A 12067-nucleotide genomic window follows, 5' to 3' on the forward strand; every position below is an offset into this window, starting at 1 on the left:
TTTTTTTTAAGTTGTCTCTCTGCCTAATGTGGGGCTCAAACTCACAACCCTAAGATTAGGAGTCACATGCTCTACTTGACCAAGCCAGCCAGATGTCCCCGCCCCCCCACCACAGAGTAGATTTGCTTGTTTCAGAATTTCACAGATGTGGAATCATACATTTATATACTCTTCTGTAAGGCTTTTTTTACTCAGCATGATTTTTTTTTAGATTCGTGTTGTTGTGTGTATCAGTAATTCTTTCAATTGTTAATGTTCCATTGTGAGAAAATACCATTGTTTATATAATTTCTTATTGATGGTTACTTGTGTTATTTTCAGTTTTTTATTATGAACATTTTTGTAGTAGTCTTTTTGTGGACATATGTTTTAATTTCTCTTGGGTAAATATATAGGAGTGGAATTATTGGATTGTGAAGTAGGTGAATATTTAGTTTTATAAGAAGCTGAGAGACAAACTAATTTTTAAAATAAAATAAAAATATCACAAATAGTAGCTCATCCTAAAAATCATTCTGTGAAAGGCAAAACCATTCCCACTGTTAGAATATATATACAGGGTTTCTGGCATTGTGCAGACTACAGCTGGTAGTGCTAGTTTCCTTCTGACATTTGATAATACATATTTCCCTTGAATTCAAACTACTTAACTATTCATCTGTATCTGTATTCATCTAAGGCTAGATCTTTATCATAGAACCAGCTTTTAAAATCAATTCAGAGAGAGGTGTGGGGAAGAGATGAATTTCGGAGCATATGTGGTGTCAGTAAATCAGATGTGACAGTGGGAGATTGAGGAATTTAACAACAAAGAGGTTGTGTGTGTGAGAGAAAGAAGGCGGGGCAGGGGAGGGAGAGAGAAATACCAATGGCTTCTCTGCCCCATGAATTTTATTTTATTTTATTTTATTTTATTTTATTTTATTTTATTTTATTTTATTTTATTTTATTTTTATTTTATTTTATTTTTTTAAAGATTTATTTATTTGTTCATAGAGATGCGGGGGGGGGGGGCGGGGGCAGAGACACAGGCAGAGGGAGAAGCAGGCTCCATGCAGAGAGCCTGACGTGGGACTAGATCCAGGGTCTCCAGGATCATGCCCTGGGCTGCAGACGGCATTTAACTGCTGCGCCACCAGGGCTGCCCTGCCCCATGAATTTTAATTTAATATTTTGAAAAGGTTATTTTTAAGATAGTTCAAAATCAAAAGATGTCTGTGTACTGAAATGAAATGATCTCCAAGGAGCCTCCTTTCTGTTTAGCAGGCTTCATAGTATTCCATTTTATGAATATGCCATCTTTTATTTATTAATAAATATTTATTCCCCTCTCCTGTTGGTAAACATTCAGGTTATTTCTAATGTTTTTCTGTTGCAAACGGTGTTGCATTGAGTAAGTTTGCACTTTAAAAGTATGGGCATATCCGTAAAATTCTCAAGTGGAATTATGTCAGAGGGTTTGGGCTTTTGTAATTCTACTAAATATTTACAGATTATCATGAGAGTACCTGTTTATTCAAATCCTTGCCGATGCATTATTGGTAAAGTTTTTTTTATATTTGCCTGTCTGATAGGTGGAAACTGGTATCACAGTATAGCCTTAATTTGGGTTACTCTACTCATAAATGAGATTAGTGCAGGGTGTGGTTTTTGTTTTTGTGTTTTGTTTTTTTGTATATTTAAGAGAAACATTTGCTTTTCTGTATGTTGTCAGTTTAATGTCTTTTGCCCATTTTTCTTTTGGATTATTGATTCCTTTTTTATTAATCTGTAGGATTCTCATATATTGGGAAATAAGACCTTGGTGAATGAGTTAGAAATATTTTTGAAGAGCTCATTCTTTAAAAATACAGAAGTAGTTAGTTTTAGTGGAATGGTGGAAAAAAGAAGCCAGATTGCCATGGAGACAACTCTTTCTAGAAAATTGGCTGCAAAGTAGAATACAGAGAATGCTAGCTGAAGGATTGATGTAGAGTCACAGGAGTTCTCCTTTTCTTTTAGAAATTCTTGTGTTTAAATGCTGTTATGAAAGGGAGGAAATAGTAGTTGGGGATCTACAGGACAGGGTTCCTGATGGACTGAGATTCTTGGAAGGAATTGTAGAGAAGGAGGAAATTTGTAAGTATGTTGATTGGGAGTTATGGATGTCATACAGTCCAGTGGTTTCTGTTTTCTCTGAAGTAAAAGCAAGGCCAGCAGCCCAAGGGTATGAGAGGAGAGGGGGTTCTTTGAAATCACTGCTATGGAGAATTGGAGAGAGCTGAGTAAGGAAATACAGAAAGGTTGCAGAAATTGTTTGGACTTCTGTGAGGCAGAAGTGATATCAGCCTTATCAGTAGTTTGATTATCTTAAGCAGCATTTGGGGCAGTTCCAAGTGTAGGGCTAATGGTTGAATTAGTTTAGGATTGGGCTGTTTTTGGTTTTCCCCATGTAGGTAGAATCGAACAATGTGGCAAAGGAATTAGGATGTTAGCAAGGGAGTGATGAAATTGATACCAAGTTTTCTTGGTTAGATAGAGAAGGAAATAGGACAGAGATAATGGATAAAAAAAAAAATAGAGAGGAAGTCAAGGAACTCATAGGCTGGCTCAAATGTGAATTGTGGTGGCTTTCATCTATGAGGATGTTGAACTGTCTCTTCAAGGAGGAGTATCAGGACCTGGGGATGGGAAGAAAACTGTGAGCCACATTTCAGTGTCTTCAGTGATGAATGCCCTCAAGAACAGGGACCATTAGAGCAGACCCTAGGAAGAATAGTTTGCATATGAGATCCTTGAAAAGTGAGGAAACTTCAGTTTTCCTTCCTGACATGGATCTTGGGATACTTGTAATAGAAGATTAGAGACTGGAAGAGGAAGGAAACAAGCATAGGTATGGATGCAGTTTAGTTTGGGAGGCAGGAAATTACAGGAATTTGCCTGATGGTCTTTATATCCTTTGAGAAAAATGAGGCCTTGTCTGCGTTGTTCCTGGTTGTGGTCAATAGATACACCTTTTTAGTTAAATGGATCTTTTTACATTGACATATTTCTCACTGCCCAGTTTACGCATACTCCAGTTTCCATTCACTGTACACTTGTTCTTTTCCCTTGCAGCCTCTCAGGTTGTCTTCTGCAGTTTCCTTTTAGTTTTGATTTGTATATTCATGCTCTGTAGTGAAATCTGTTTTTCTTTTAACTTAATTTTATGGATTATTTTTATTTATAAAAATACTCTTCTCCATTTTAAATTATTATTTTTAAATATTTTATTTATTCATGAGAGACACACACAGAGAGAGGCAGAGACATAGGCAGAGGGAGAAGCAGGCTCCTCACAGGGAGTCCGATACGGGACTCTATCCCAGGACAGCAGGATCATGACCTGAGCTGAAGGCAGATGCTCAACTGCTGAGCTACCCAGGCATCCTGTCCCGTCCATTTTTTAAATTTAGAGAATGAAGTGCAGTGTAAAGAAGAAAATATCATAAAGTGCTATGCTAAATGTTTACCTATTTTTCCTTCTAGTTTTTCATGCATATACATTCATATATATACATGAATTTATTTGAGATTGTATGGTATATTCAGTTTTGATTTTTTTTAAGCTTAAAAAAATGAAGGGCTTGTTCCATTTCCTCAAATTTTTTGAAGATAGCATTTTGAATAGTAGCAGTATATCATCTTGAATAGCAGCATAGCACTTCAACTTTTTCCTGTTTTCCTTGCTGCCGGGTATTTGGATTGTTTCTGCTTTTCCACTTAATGAATATCTCTATCATTTTAGCCTGAGTTTCAGATTATTTACATTTACTTCAGAATAGAACCTTGGAAATGGGTCACAAAACAATATGGACATGTTTAAGATTCTTGTATAATCTTTCTGGGAAGGAATTTGTTATTACAGGCTAATGGCTGTTCCTACCAGTATTTGATTCCTTCTCGTGAGTCTCTTGCCAGCATTGAATATTTCATATGATTGATCTTTTCTGATTTGAAAGGGAAAAGTGTTATCTCGTCATTATATTCCTTTGATTAAGGGGTGGTCAACACTTTTTCACATATTTTTTTAGCTGTTTATTTTTCTCTTCTGTAAATTATCTATTTAGGTTCTTTAGATTTTTCAAAATTGAAGTCTTACTGTTTTCCATATCAATAGGACTTCTTGTTTTAATCCTTTGTCTTATTTGTAACAAATTCCCTAATTTATTTCCCTCCTTAAAAACATAGACTTTTTTTAGAGCAGTTTTATGCTCATGGTAAAATTAAGCACAAATTAGAGTTCCCAAATACTCCCTGCCCCCACGCAGCCTCCCAGATTTGTCATCCTGCACCACAGTGGTACGCTTATTATGGTAGATGAATCTGCACTGACCTGTCCTTATCACCCAAAGTCTTATTTACATTCAGGTTCAGTCTTGGTGTTGTATTTTCTATGGTTTTGGACAAATAGATAATGACAGGTGTTTACCCTTGTATTACCATGCAGAATGGTTTTACTGCCCTTAAAAATTCACTGCCTCTTCATTCCTTCCCACCTTCCTAGCCCTACAATCACTGATCTTTTTACTGTCTCCAGGAGCTTGCCTTTTAAAAAATGTCATATAGTTGCAATCATACAGTATATAGCTTTTCCAGATTGCTTTCTTTCACCTGCTAATATGCATTTAGAGTCCCTTTATGTCTCTTCATGGCTTCATAATTAATTCATACCCTTTTAGTATTGCATGATACTACATTGTCTGGATGTAGTATAGTTTCTTTATCCATTCATCTACTGAAGGGCATCTTGGTTGTTGCTTCCAAGTTTTGGCAACAAAGAATAAAGTTACTGTAAACATCTGCTTTCAGATTTCTGTGTAGTTTTCAACTTTCTTGGGTAAATAACAAGGAGCACAATTGCTAGATCTTATGCAAAATGTTCAATTTTGTAAGAAACCACTAAACTGTTTTCCAAAGTGGCTGTATCACTTCACATTCCTACCAGCAATGTATGAGAGTTCTTGTTGCTTCACATGCTCACCAGTATTTGGTGGTGTTAGTATTTTGGATTCTGGCCATTCTGATAGATGTGTTGTGGCATTTCATTGTTTTGCTTTGCAATTCCTTACACATGTTGAATATCTTCCATATGTTTCTTTGCAATCTCTCTATCTTCTCTAGTATGGTGTCAAGATATTTGGTCTATATTTTAATTGGTCAGTTTTCTTAATTGTTGATTTTTAAGAGTTCCTTGTAAATTTTGGATAACAGTCCTTTATCAGATGTGCCTTTTGCAAATATTTTATCCCAGGCTGTGTGCTGTCTTCATGTTCTCTTGATACTGTCTTTTGCAAAGTGGAAGTTTTTAATTTGAATGAAGTCCAGCTTATTGATTATTTCTTTCATGGATTGAACCTTTACTGTTACATCCAAAAAGTCCTCTCCATACCAGGTTATTTGATATTCTCCTCTGTTATCTTCTAGGTGTTTTATAGTGTTGTGTTTACATTTAGGTATGTAATACATTTTGTTTTTTGTTTGTTTTTTTTGTTTTTTTTTTTTTTATGTTTTATTTATGATAGTCACAGAGAGAGAGAGAGAGGCAGAGACACAGGCAGAGGGAGAAGCAGGCTCCATGCACCGGGAGCCCGACGTGGGATTCGATCCCGGGTCTCCAGGATCGCGCCCCGGGCCAAAGGCAGGCGCTAAACCGCTGCGCCACCCAGGGATCCCTGTAATACATTTTGAATAAATTTTTGTAAAAATATAAGGTCTGTGTCCAGATTTTTTTGTTGTACACATATGCCCAGTTCTAGCACCGTTTATTGAAAAGACTATCTTTAGGGACGCCTGGGTGGCTCAGCGGTTGAGTGCCTGCCTCTGGCCCAGCACGTGATCCTGGAGTCCCGGGATCGAGTCCCACGTCGGGCTTCCTGTAGGGGGCCTGCTTCTCCCTCTGCCTGTTCCTCTGCCTCTCTCTCTCTCTGTGTCTCTATGAATAAATAAAAACAAAATCTTTAAAAAAAAAAAAAAGAAATTGCATCAAATCTATAGAACGAGCTGGGAAGACTGACATCTTTTTTTTTTTTTTTTTTTAATTCATGAGAAATACAGAGCGAGAGAGGCAGAGACACAGGCAGAGGGAGAAGCAGGCTCCATGCAGGGAGCCCGATGTGGGCCTCGATTCCCGGTCACCAGGGTCACGCCCTGGGTCGAAGGCGGCGCTAAACCCCTGAGCCACCCGCGCTGCCCGGAAGACTGACATCTTGATAATATTGAGTCTTCCTGTCCATGAACATTATTTATAATAGATTTCTTTTACATTTAGTAGCTATTATTTTTTTCTATCATCAGATATGCCATTTTTACCTTTGTGATTTCTTACATCAGAAAATCCTCATCCTGAGCTCACATAAATATTCATTTATTTGCTTTTAAAATGCGCTGTTAAACATTTAATTCTTCCCATCTGGATTTTTTTTTTTTGGTATGTGGAATGAGATGGCAGTCTTACTATCTCCTCCTAAACACAGTTATTTTTCCTCAAGCCATTTCCTATCAAGAATAGCTATGTATACAAATAATCAGCCTTCCAGTTTGAGAGACTCTTTTTTTTTTTTTTAATTTTATTTATTTATTCATAGAGAGGCAGGGACAGAAGCAGGCTCCATGCAGGGAACCTGATGTGGGACTCAATCCAGAGTCTCCAGTATCACACCCCCGGCTGCAGGCAGCACTAAACTGCTGTGCCACTGGGGTTGCCCCAGCCTTCCAGTTTGTTTTCTAACCCTTTTGGAGGAAATTGCATGCTTTCCCAATTTTAGATTATGGTCAAGTGGGAAGACTGAGGAAGTGGTCAAATCTTGAATGGCTGCACCTTGAGAAGGCCACCTATTGAACCCATTTCCCTACTAGGCATGTTTGCTAGTACTAGAGGCAAACTCTTGGATTGTGAACCACCTGCATCTCCCTACCCTTCCTCAGAGATTCTCATGTATGCCTTGGTGAGGCCTGTCTTGTTTCCCTTGGAGAGTCACTACCATATTCAGTTACCACCAGGTTATGAGTCTTCTGAAGATGAGATATATGTGTGTATCTCTCCCCAGTTCTTCCCCTAGTACCTAATTCACTGTAGGGCACAGAGATCTGAATGGACAGATGAGCCACTAAGAGCAGTAGGAATGTTCCACAGCCCTCTGATGTGGTTTGAGATGAAATAAAGATAAGGGAAAGCAGTATGAGGTCTGTTTCAAAGAATATTACATTCATGCAGTCACCCTACCTTCTCCATGCTTCTCATGCCAAAGATTCTAAAGCTGCACATGGTGAACACAAGGGGAGCTTTTCATAGGACCCCTACCTAGCTCTCATACCTAGAGATGCAGGGGGACTTTTAAAAGTTCTTTGGGTGATTCTAAAGTATAGCCAAAGTTTAGAATAAGGCATTTAAAAGTGTGTTCTTGGTAAGTTTTATTTGTATTGATATAAATATTCAAGAAAGTAGTTGGATTTGGGGGCAAATGTGCTAATCAAACTCCCAAAAGATCATTGTTCTTGTGTGTACTTTTAATTGCTGGGAAGATCTTATCCAAAATACTCCTTTTGGTATTTTGGACGTAGTTACAATAATATAGGACCTTGTCTAACATGGCTGTCTCTTTTCTAGGTCAGCATGGATTCCTGGTTCATTCTTGTTCTGCTTGGCAGTAGTCTGACACGTGTAGGTGCCAACAATACAACCACAGGTAATTTGTCATTTGATAAGGCTGGTGTTCTGAATAGAATTTTGCATTCACCTTTAATGACCTAAATTGGAGACCTAAGTGATTTTAGAGAACGAAAAAATATTAAAGTTTTACTTAAAAGTGATGGTATAAAATAATTATCTTTGGAACTCTCTGGGTCCTATTGACAATACACTACTTTAAATTAATTGATTATATGCTCATCCTTGAAAAGTTAAAAATTGTTGCTACATAAGATGCCTATATATTGATTTTGAGCAAATAAGTAATGAGTCCAGTTTTCTTTGTCCCTTAAACAGTAGTCCTTTGAAGGTGGTAGAAAGAGTCCTGTGTTAGATAAAAGTGTGTGTGTGTGTGTGTGTGTGTGTGTGTGTGTGTGTGTGTGTCTGGTTTTTCGTTGGTCTCCAGGTGTTTGAGAGTTTATTTTTAAAATTTATTTGAGAGAGAAAATGCAAGCAGGCAAAGGGAGAGGGAGAGAGAGTCTCAAGCAGACTCCCTACTAAAGGTAGAGCCCGACGTGGGGCTTGATCCCAGGACCCTGAGATCATGACCTGAGCTGAAATCGAGAGTTGGCCATTTAATTAACTGAGCCACCTGGGCACCCCTGTTTGAGAGTCTATTAAGGCTTGCTGTTTTGTGCCTCACAACTTTTGAACTATTACGTTCTTTATGTGGTGTTTTTCCCCCCCCTTGTTTATAGTTTCACCTTCAGTAGGCGTTACAAAATCTATGAAAACATTGACAGCAGAATCAGTCAAAGAAGAGACCAAAGCTTCAAATCCTACTTCTTCAGTAACTTCTCTCTCTGTGGTACCAACATTCAGCTCAAATCTAACTCTAGGAACCACCTATGTAACCACTGTCAACTCTTCAGACTCTGACAATGGGACCACAAGAACAGCAAGTACCAATTCTGTAGTCACTACACTTTCACCAAATGGAACATGGCTTCCAGATAACCAGTTCACAGATGCCGGCACAGAATCTTGGGAGGGGAATTCTAGCACTGTGGCAACCACTCCAGAAACTTTCCCTCCTTCAGGTACTAGAGATGGTTTCTATTTGCTGTTTCTTTTTCTCTTTGAGGTTATTCACTGTTTTACTACTTTTTTTGCGTGTTTTCTAGCTGTAAAATTTCTTGAAATTATTAAAATTGTAAACTAATGAAACTTAGATATAGAGAATTCTCAGGAATACCTGGTTACCACAGAGTTAAGAGGAAATAAGAAATATTCTAGAGGATATCCTGCTTTGCCTGTCATTCTGGTTAGACTGAGGAGGCTTAAGTGTTAAAGGCAGAGGAAGAAGTTTGAAAATGCAAGAGAACTGGGAGCTAATTGATAATGCAAGAGACTGAAGATAAAAGACTGCAGAAGCTGAGTAATAGGATTAGCCTTGAAAAGAAGGGACCCATGGAGACCATGGGAAGGAGAGTGGGTCTGGGTATCTGTAACAGGGTGTGGGAAGCCCGTGGCCAGGGGTGGAGTTAGAGGAGCTCAGGGAAATAGTTAAGTTGAGATGTCAGTTTGTTCAGGGCCTCAGCCCTGCCCACTTTCTTTCCTTCAGTCCATCAGTGGTTGAATGGGAAGAGGCAGCAAAGATAGAATCAGCCCTGTGTCAGAGACTAAGTAGGGCAGAATAAGTTTCTCACCCCTTGGAGCCTCAGGTCCTGGTCTGTAAAAGAGAAGGGGTCCCTCAGAGGGATTCTGTAAGAAGTATGACTTTGTTCCCTGACAGCTGTAACTGTCATTCCTTTTCTAGCAAGAATCACTTTCCCTCTTCTGTGGTCTCATCCCCATGGCTCATATTTCTTCTCCATTAAATGGTGAGGGCCTCTAGCTTGGAATCACATTGTGCTCATGGGGAGCATTCAGAAAGTATTTGCTGAATTGAATATCATTTACTTACTACAGATGACCTCTTTTAGCTAGACTGTACAACCCAGACCCTGCACCTGCCTGCTTTGATCCCATGTTTTCCTCTATAAATGGTGTACAGCATTTGCAGTTAAGGGCACAGTCTGCTGAGCCGCACCACCTGAGTTTGAATCCCATCTCTGCCATACACTGGCTGTGTGACCACAGGCAAATTATTTAAGCTCTGTACTGCAGTTTCTTCATCTGTAAAATAAGAACAAGTGATAGTAATAATACTTATGTCATAGAGGAATTATCAAAATTAAGTGAGTTGATATAGGTATGGCATTTACAGTGTATACATGCACATGGCAAGCACTGTTTTTAAGTGGTAGACATTGTACGGAGAGTTTTATTTAGAGTAATACTATGAAGTATCCTATGAATAGGTTCTATTTTATGTTTTGCGGGTGGAGGAATTTTACAGTGATGAAACTGTAATTTAGGGGAATGTTTTTTCAAAGTACAGGTCATAAAAAAAAAAAAAAAAAACAAAGTACAGGTCATGACCAATTCATGAAATCAGTTTAGTGGGGTATCATATTTTAAGTGGATGGTCCTGTTCATTTCTATTCTTTTTGTGTTATATGTATTGTCAAACTTTTGTTTCAGTTATATGGAAACACAGAGTAATGGTATAGAATATATTTCTTGATGTGAGTTATGGCCATTACTTCAGGAAGGAAGACAAAATGACTTGAACAAGCTGAAGTAGTCAGTGGGATAGGTGAGAGGGTAACCCAGGCCTGCTTGACTTTGCAGCCTGTATTCTTTACTTCTGTTCTCTACTGTCTTCATTTAACAGTTCTGTGACGTGAACGTGGATAATTATTTCCTTTTAATATATGCTTAATATAAGACCAAGAGGTTAAATGATTTGTCTTAGATCTCAGGGTTGTCAAGGCCTATTTCTCACTTTTGTGGTCTTTGCACTCTGCTGTTAGGGAACTGAGTTTTACATACTCTGCCTTAGGTCCAAATTATTCCATAACTAAGAAGCTGGTTATTGTACTCTTAATACATTTCATGTCTCAGGGGAGACTGAGACTACATTTCACTGGTGACTTTTTTTTTTTTTTCAAGATCAGTAAAACAAGGAAACCTTTATGTTACATCAGGTTGTCACAGTCTGAACCCCTCACATCTTCATCACTACCATCTGACCAATCCTCCCATTAATTGTTACATCTTAATTTTTTATTGAATCAGTATTTGATTTTTTTATTATTGTAACTATAATGTTATTCCCTGCTGAGCTGTAAGTATAATGTGATTTTTCTTTTCTTTGGACAATTTTTTTTTCTGGATTTTATAATTGCCTTACAGTTCCTTTTTTAAAGATTTATTTCTTTATTAGAGAGCAAGCACAAGCACATGCATACAAGTGAGGGAAGGGGCAGGAGGAGGGAATCTCAAGCAGACTCCCCATTGAGCGTGGAGCCCATCACAGGGGTCAGTCTCACAACCCATGAGATCATGACCTGATCTGAGCCACCCAGGTGCCCCAATTGCCTTATATTTCTGTTTTAGTTTTCTTTTTGCCTATTGCTAAAGGCAATTCTTCCCATACTTTTCATAGCCTCTCAATACAGTTTTCAGTAAAGTCAGATCTGTAAGGTAATCTACAGATTTATTTCCTAGAGGTTTTTCTCCTGACTCATCTATTGTCTTACTCAAGTCTAGGCTTGATCATCAGGGCTGCTGCCTAGGCGTTGATCTGGGATTTTCCTTCTTTATTATTTGGGAAATATAATAGAGAAGCGCTTCTGGCTTCCTGGCTTCTATATTGACCTCTTTCTTGGATTACCCCATTATTTGATAGACTATATCCTCCAGTAGCTTCCTGAGATATAGAGGTCCATGGGAGATACATTGCATGAGGCCTTAATGTCTAAAAATGTCTGTAGGGCTATGTATAGAATTTGAGGATGTATTTTTTTCTCTAGAATGTTGAAAGCATTGCCCTGACTTCTAATTCCCAGGCTTGGAGGATTCTAGTGCTATCCAGATTCTTAATCACACTTTGGTGTGTTTTTGAAAGATCTTTTCTTTATCATTCATGTTCTGAAATTTCATGGAAATGTTCTTGATGTGGGTCTTTTTCACTCATTATGCTGGATACTTGATAGGACCTTCGGAGCCTTGGTTCTTCAAATCTGAAAATTTTTGGTTCTTCAGTTGGGGAAATTTGTATTATATTTGGAAATTTTTTCCATTGTTCATTTTCTCTGTTTTCTTCTTCTAAGACTCTTACTATTTGGATATTGGACATATCCTAGATTAATTCTTTAATTTTTAAAATTTTTCTCTCCTATTGACCTTTGCTTTGAGTCTCTGTTCTTTTTAAAATAAGCATATATTTTATATATTTTTTCTTTTACTTCTCATACAAATGATAGACATATATATTGTGTATATTTCTACACATCACTTTTTTCCGTTAGC

General features: G+C 37.9%; 1 protein-coding gene across 2 annotated transcripts in view; it reads left to right on the forward strand.

Moving 5' to 3' along the window:
• Positions 1-12067, forward strand: part of PTPRA (protein tyrosine phosphatase receptor type A) — a 165704-nt gene that overhangs the window by 87134 nt on the left and 66503 nt on the right. For both annotated transcript variants that reach the window (XM_041732618.1, XM_041732619.1), the window contains exons 2-3: positions 7628-7706; positions 8407-8748. In XM_041732618.1, the coding sequence (XP_041588552.1) occupies positions 7634-7706; positions 8407-8748 (415 nt within the window). In that variant the 5' untranslated portion in view covers positions 7628-7633. The remainder of the gene's footprint in view (positions 1-7627; positions 7707-8406; positions 8749-12067) is intronic.

Source organism: Vulpes lagopus, chromosome 18 (assembly GCF_018345385.1).
Source record: "Vulpes lagopus strain Blue_001 chromosome 18, ASM1834538v1, whole genome shotgun sequence".
Taxonomy (NCBI): domain Eukaryota; kingdom Metazoa; phylum Chordata; class Mammalia; order Carnivora; family Canidae; genus Vulpes; species Vulpes lagopus.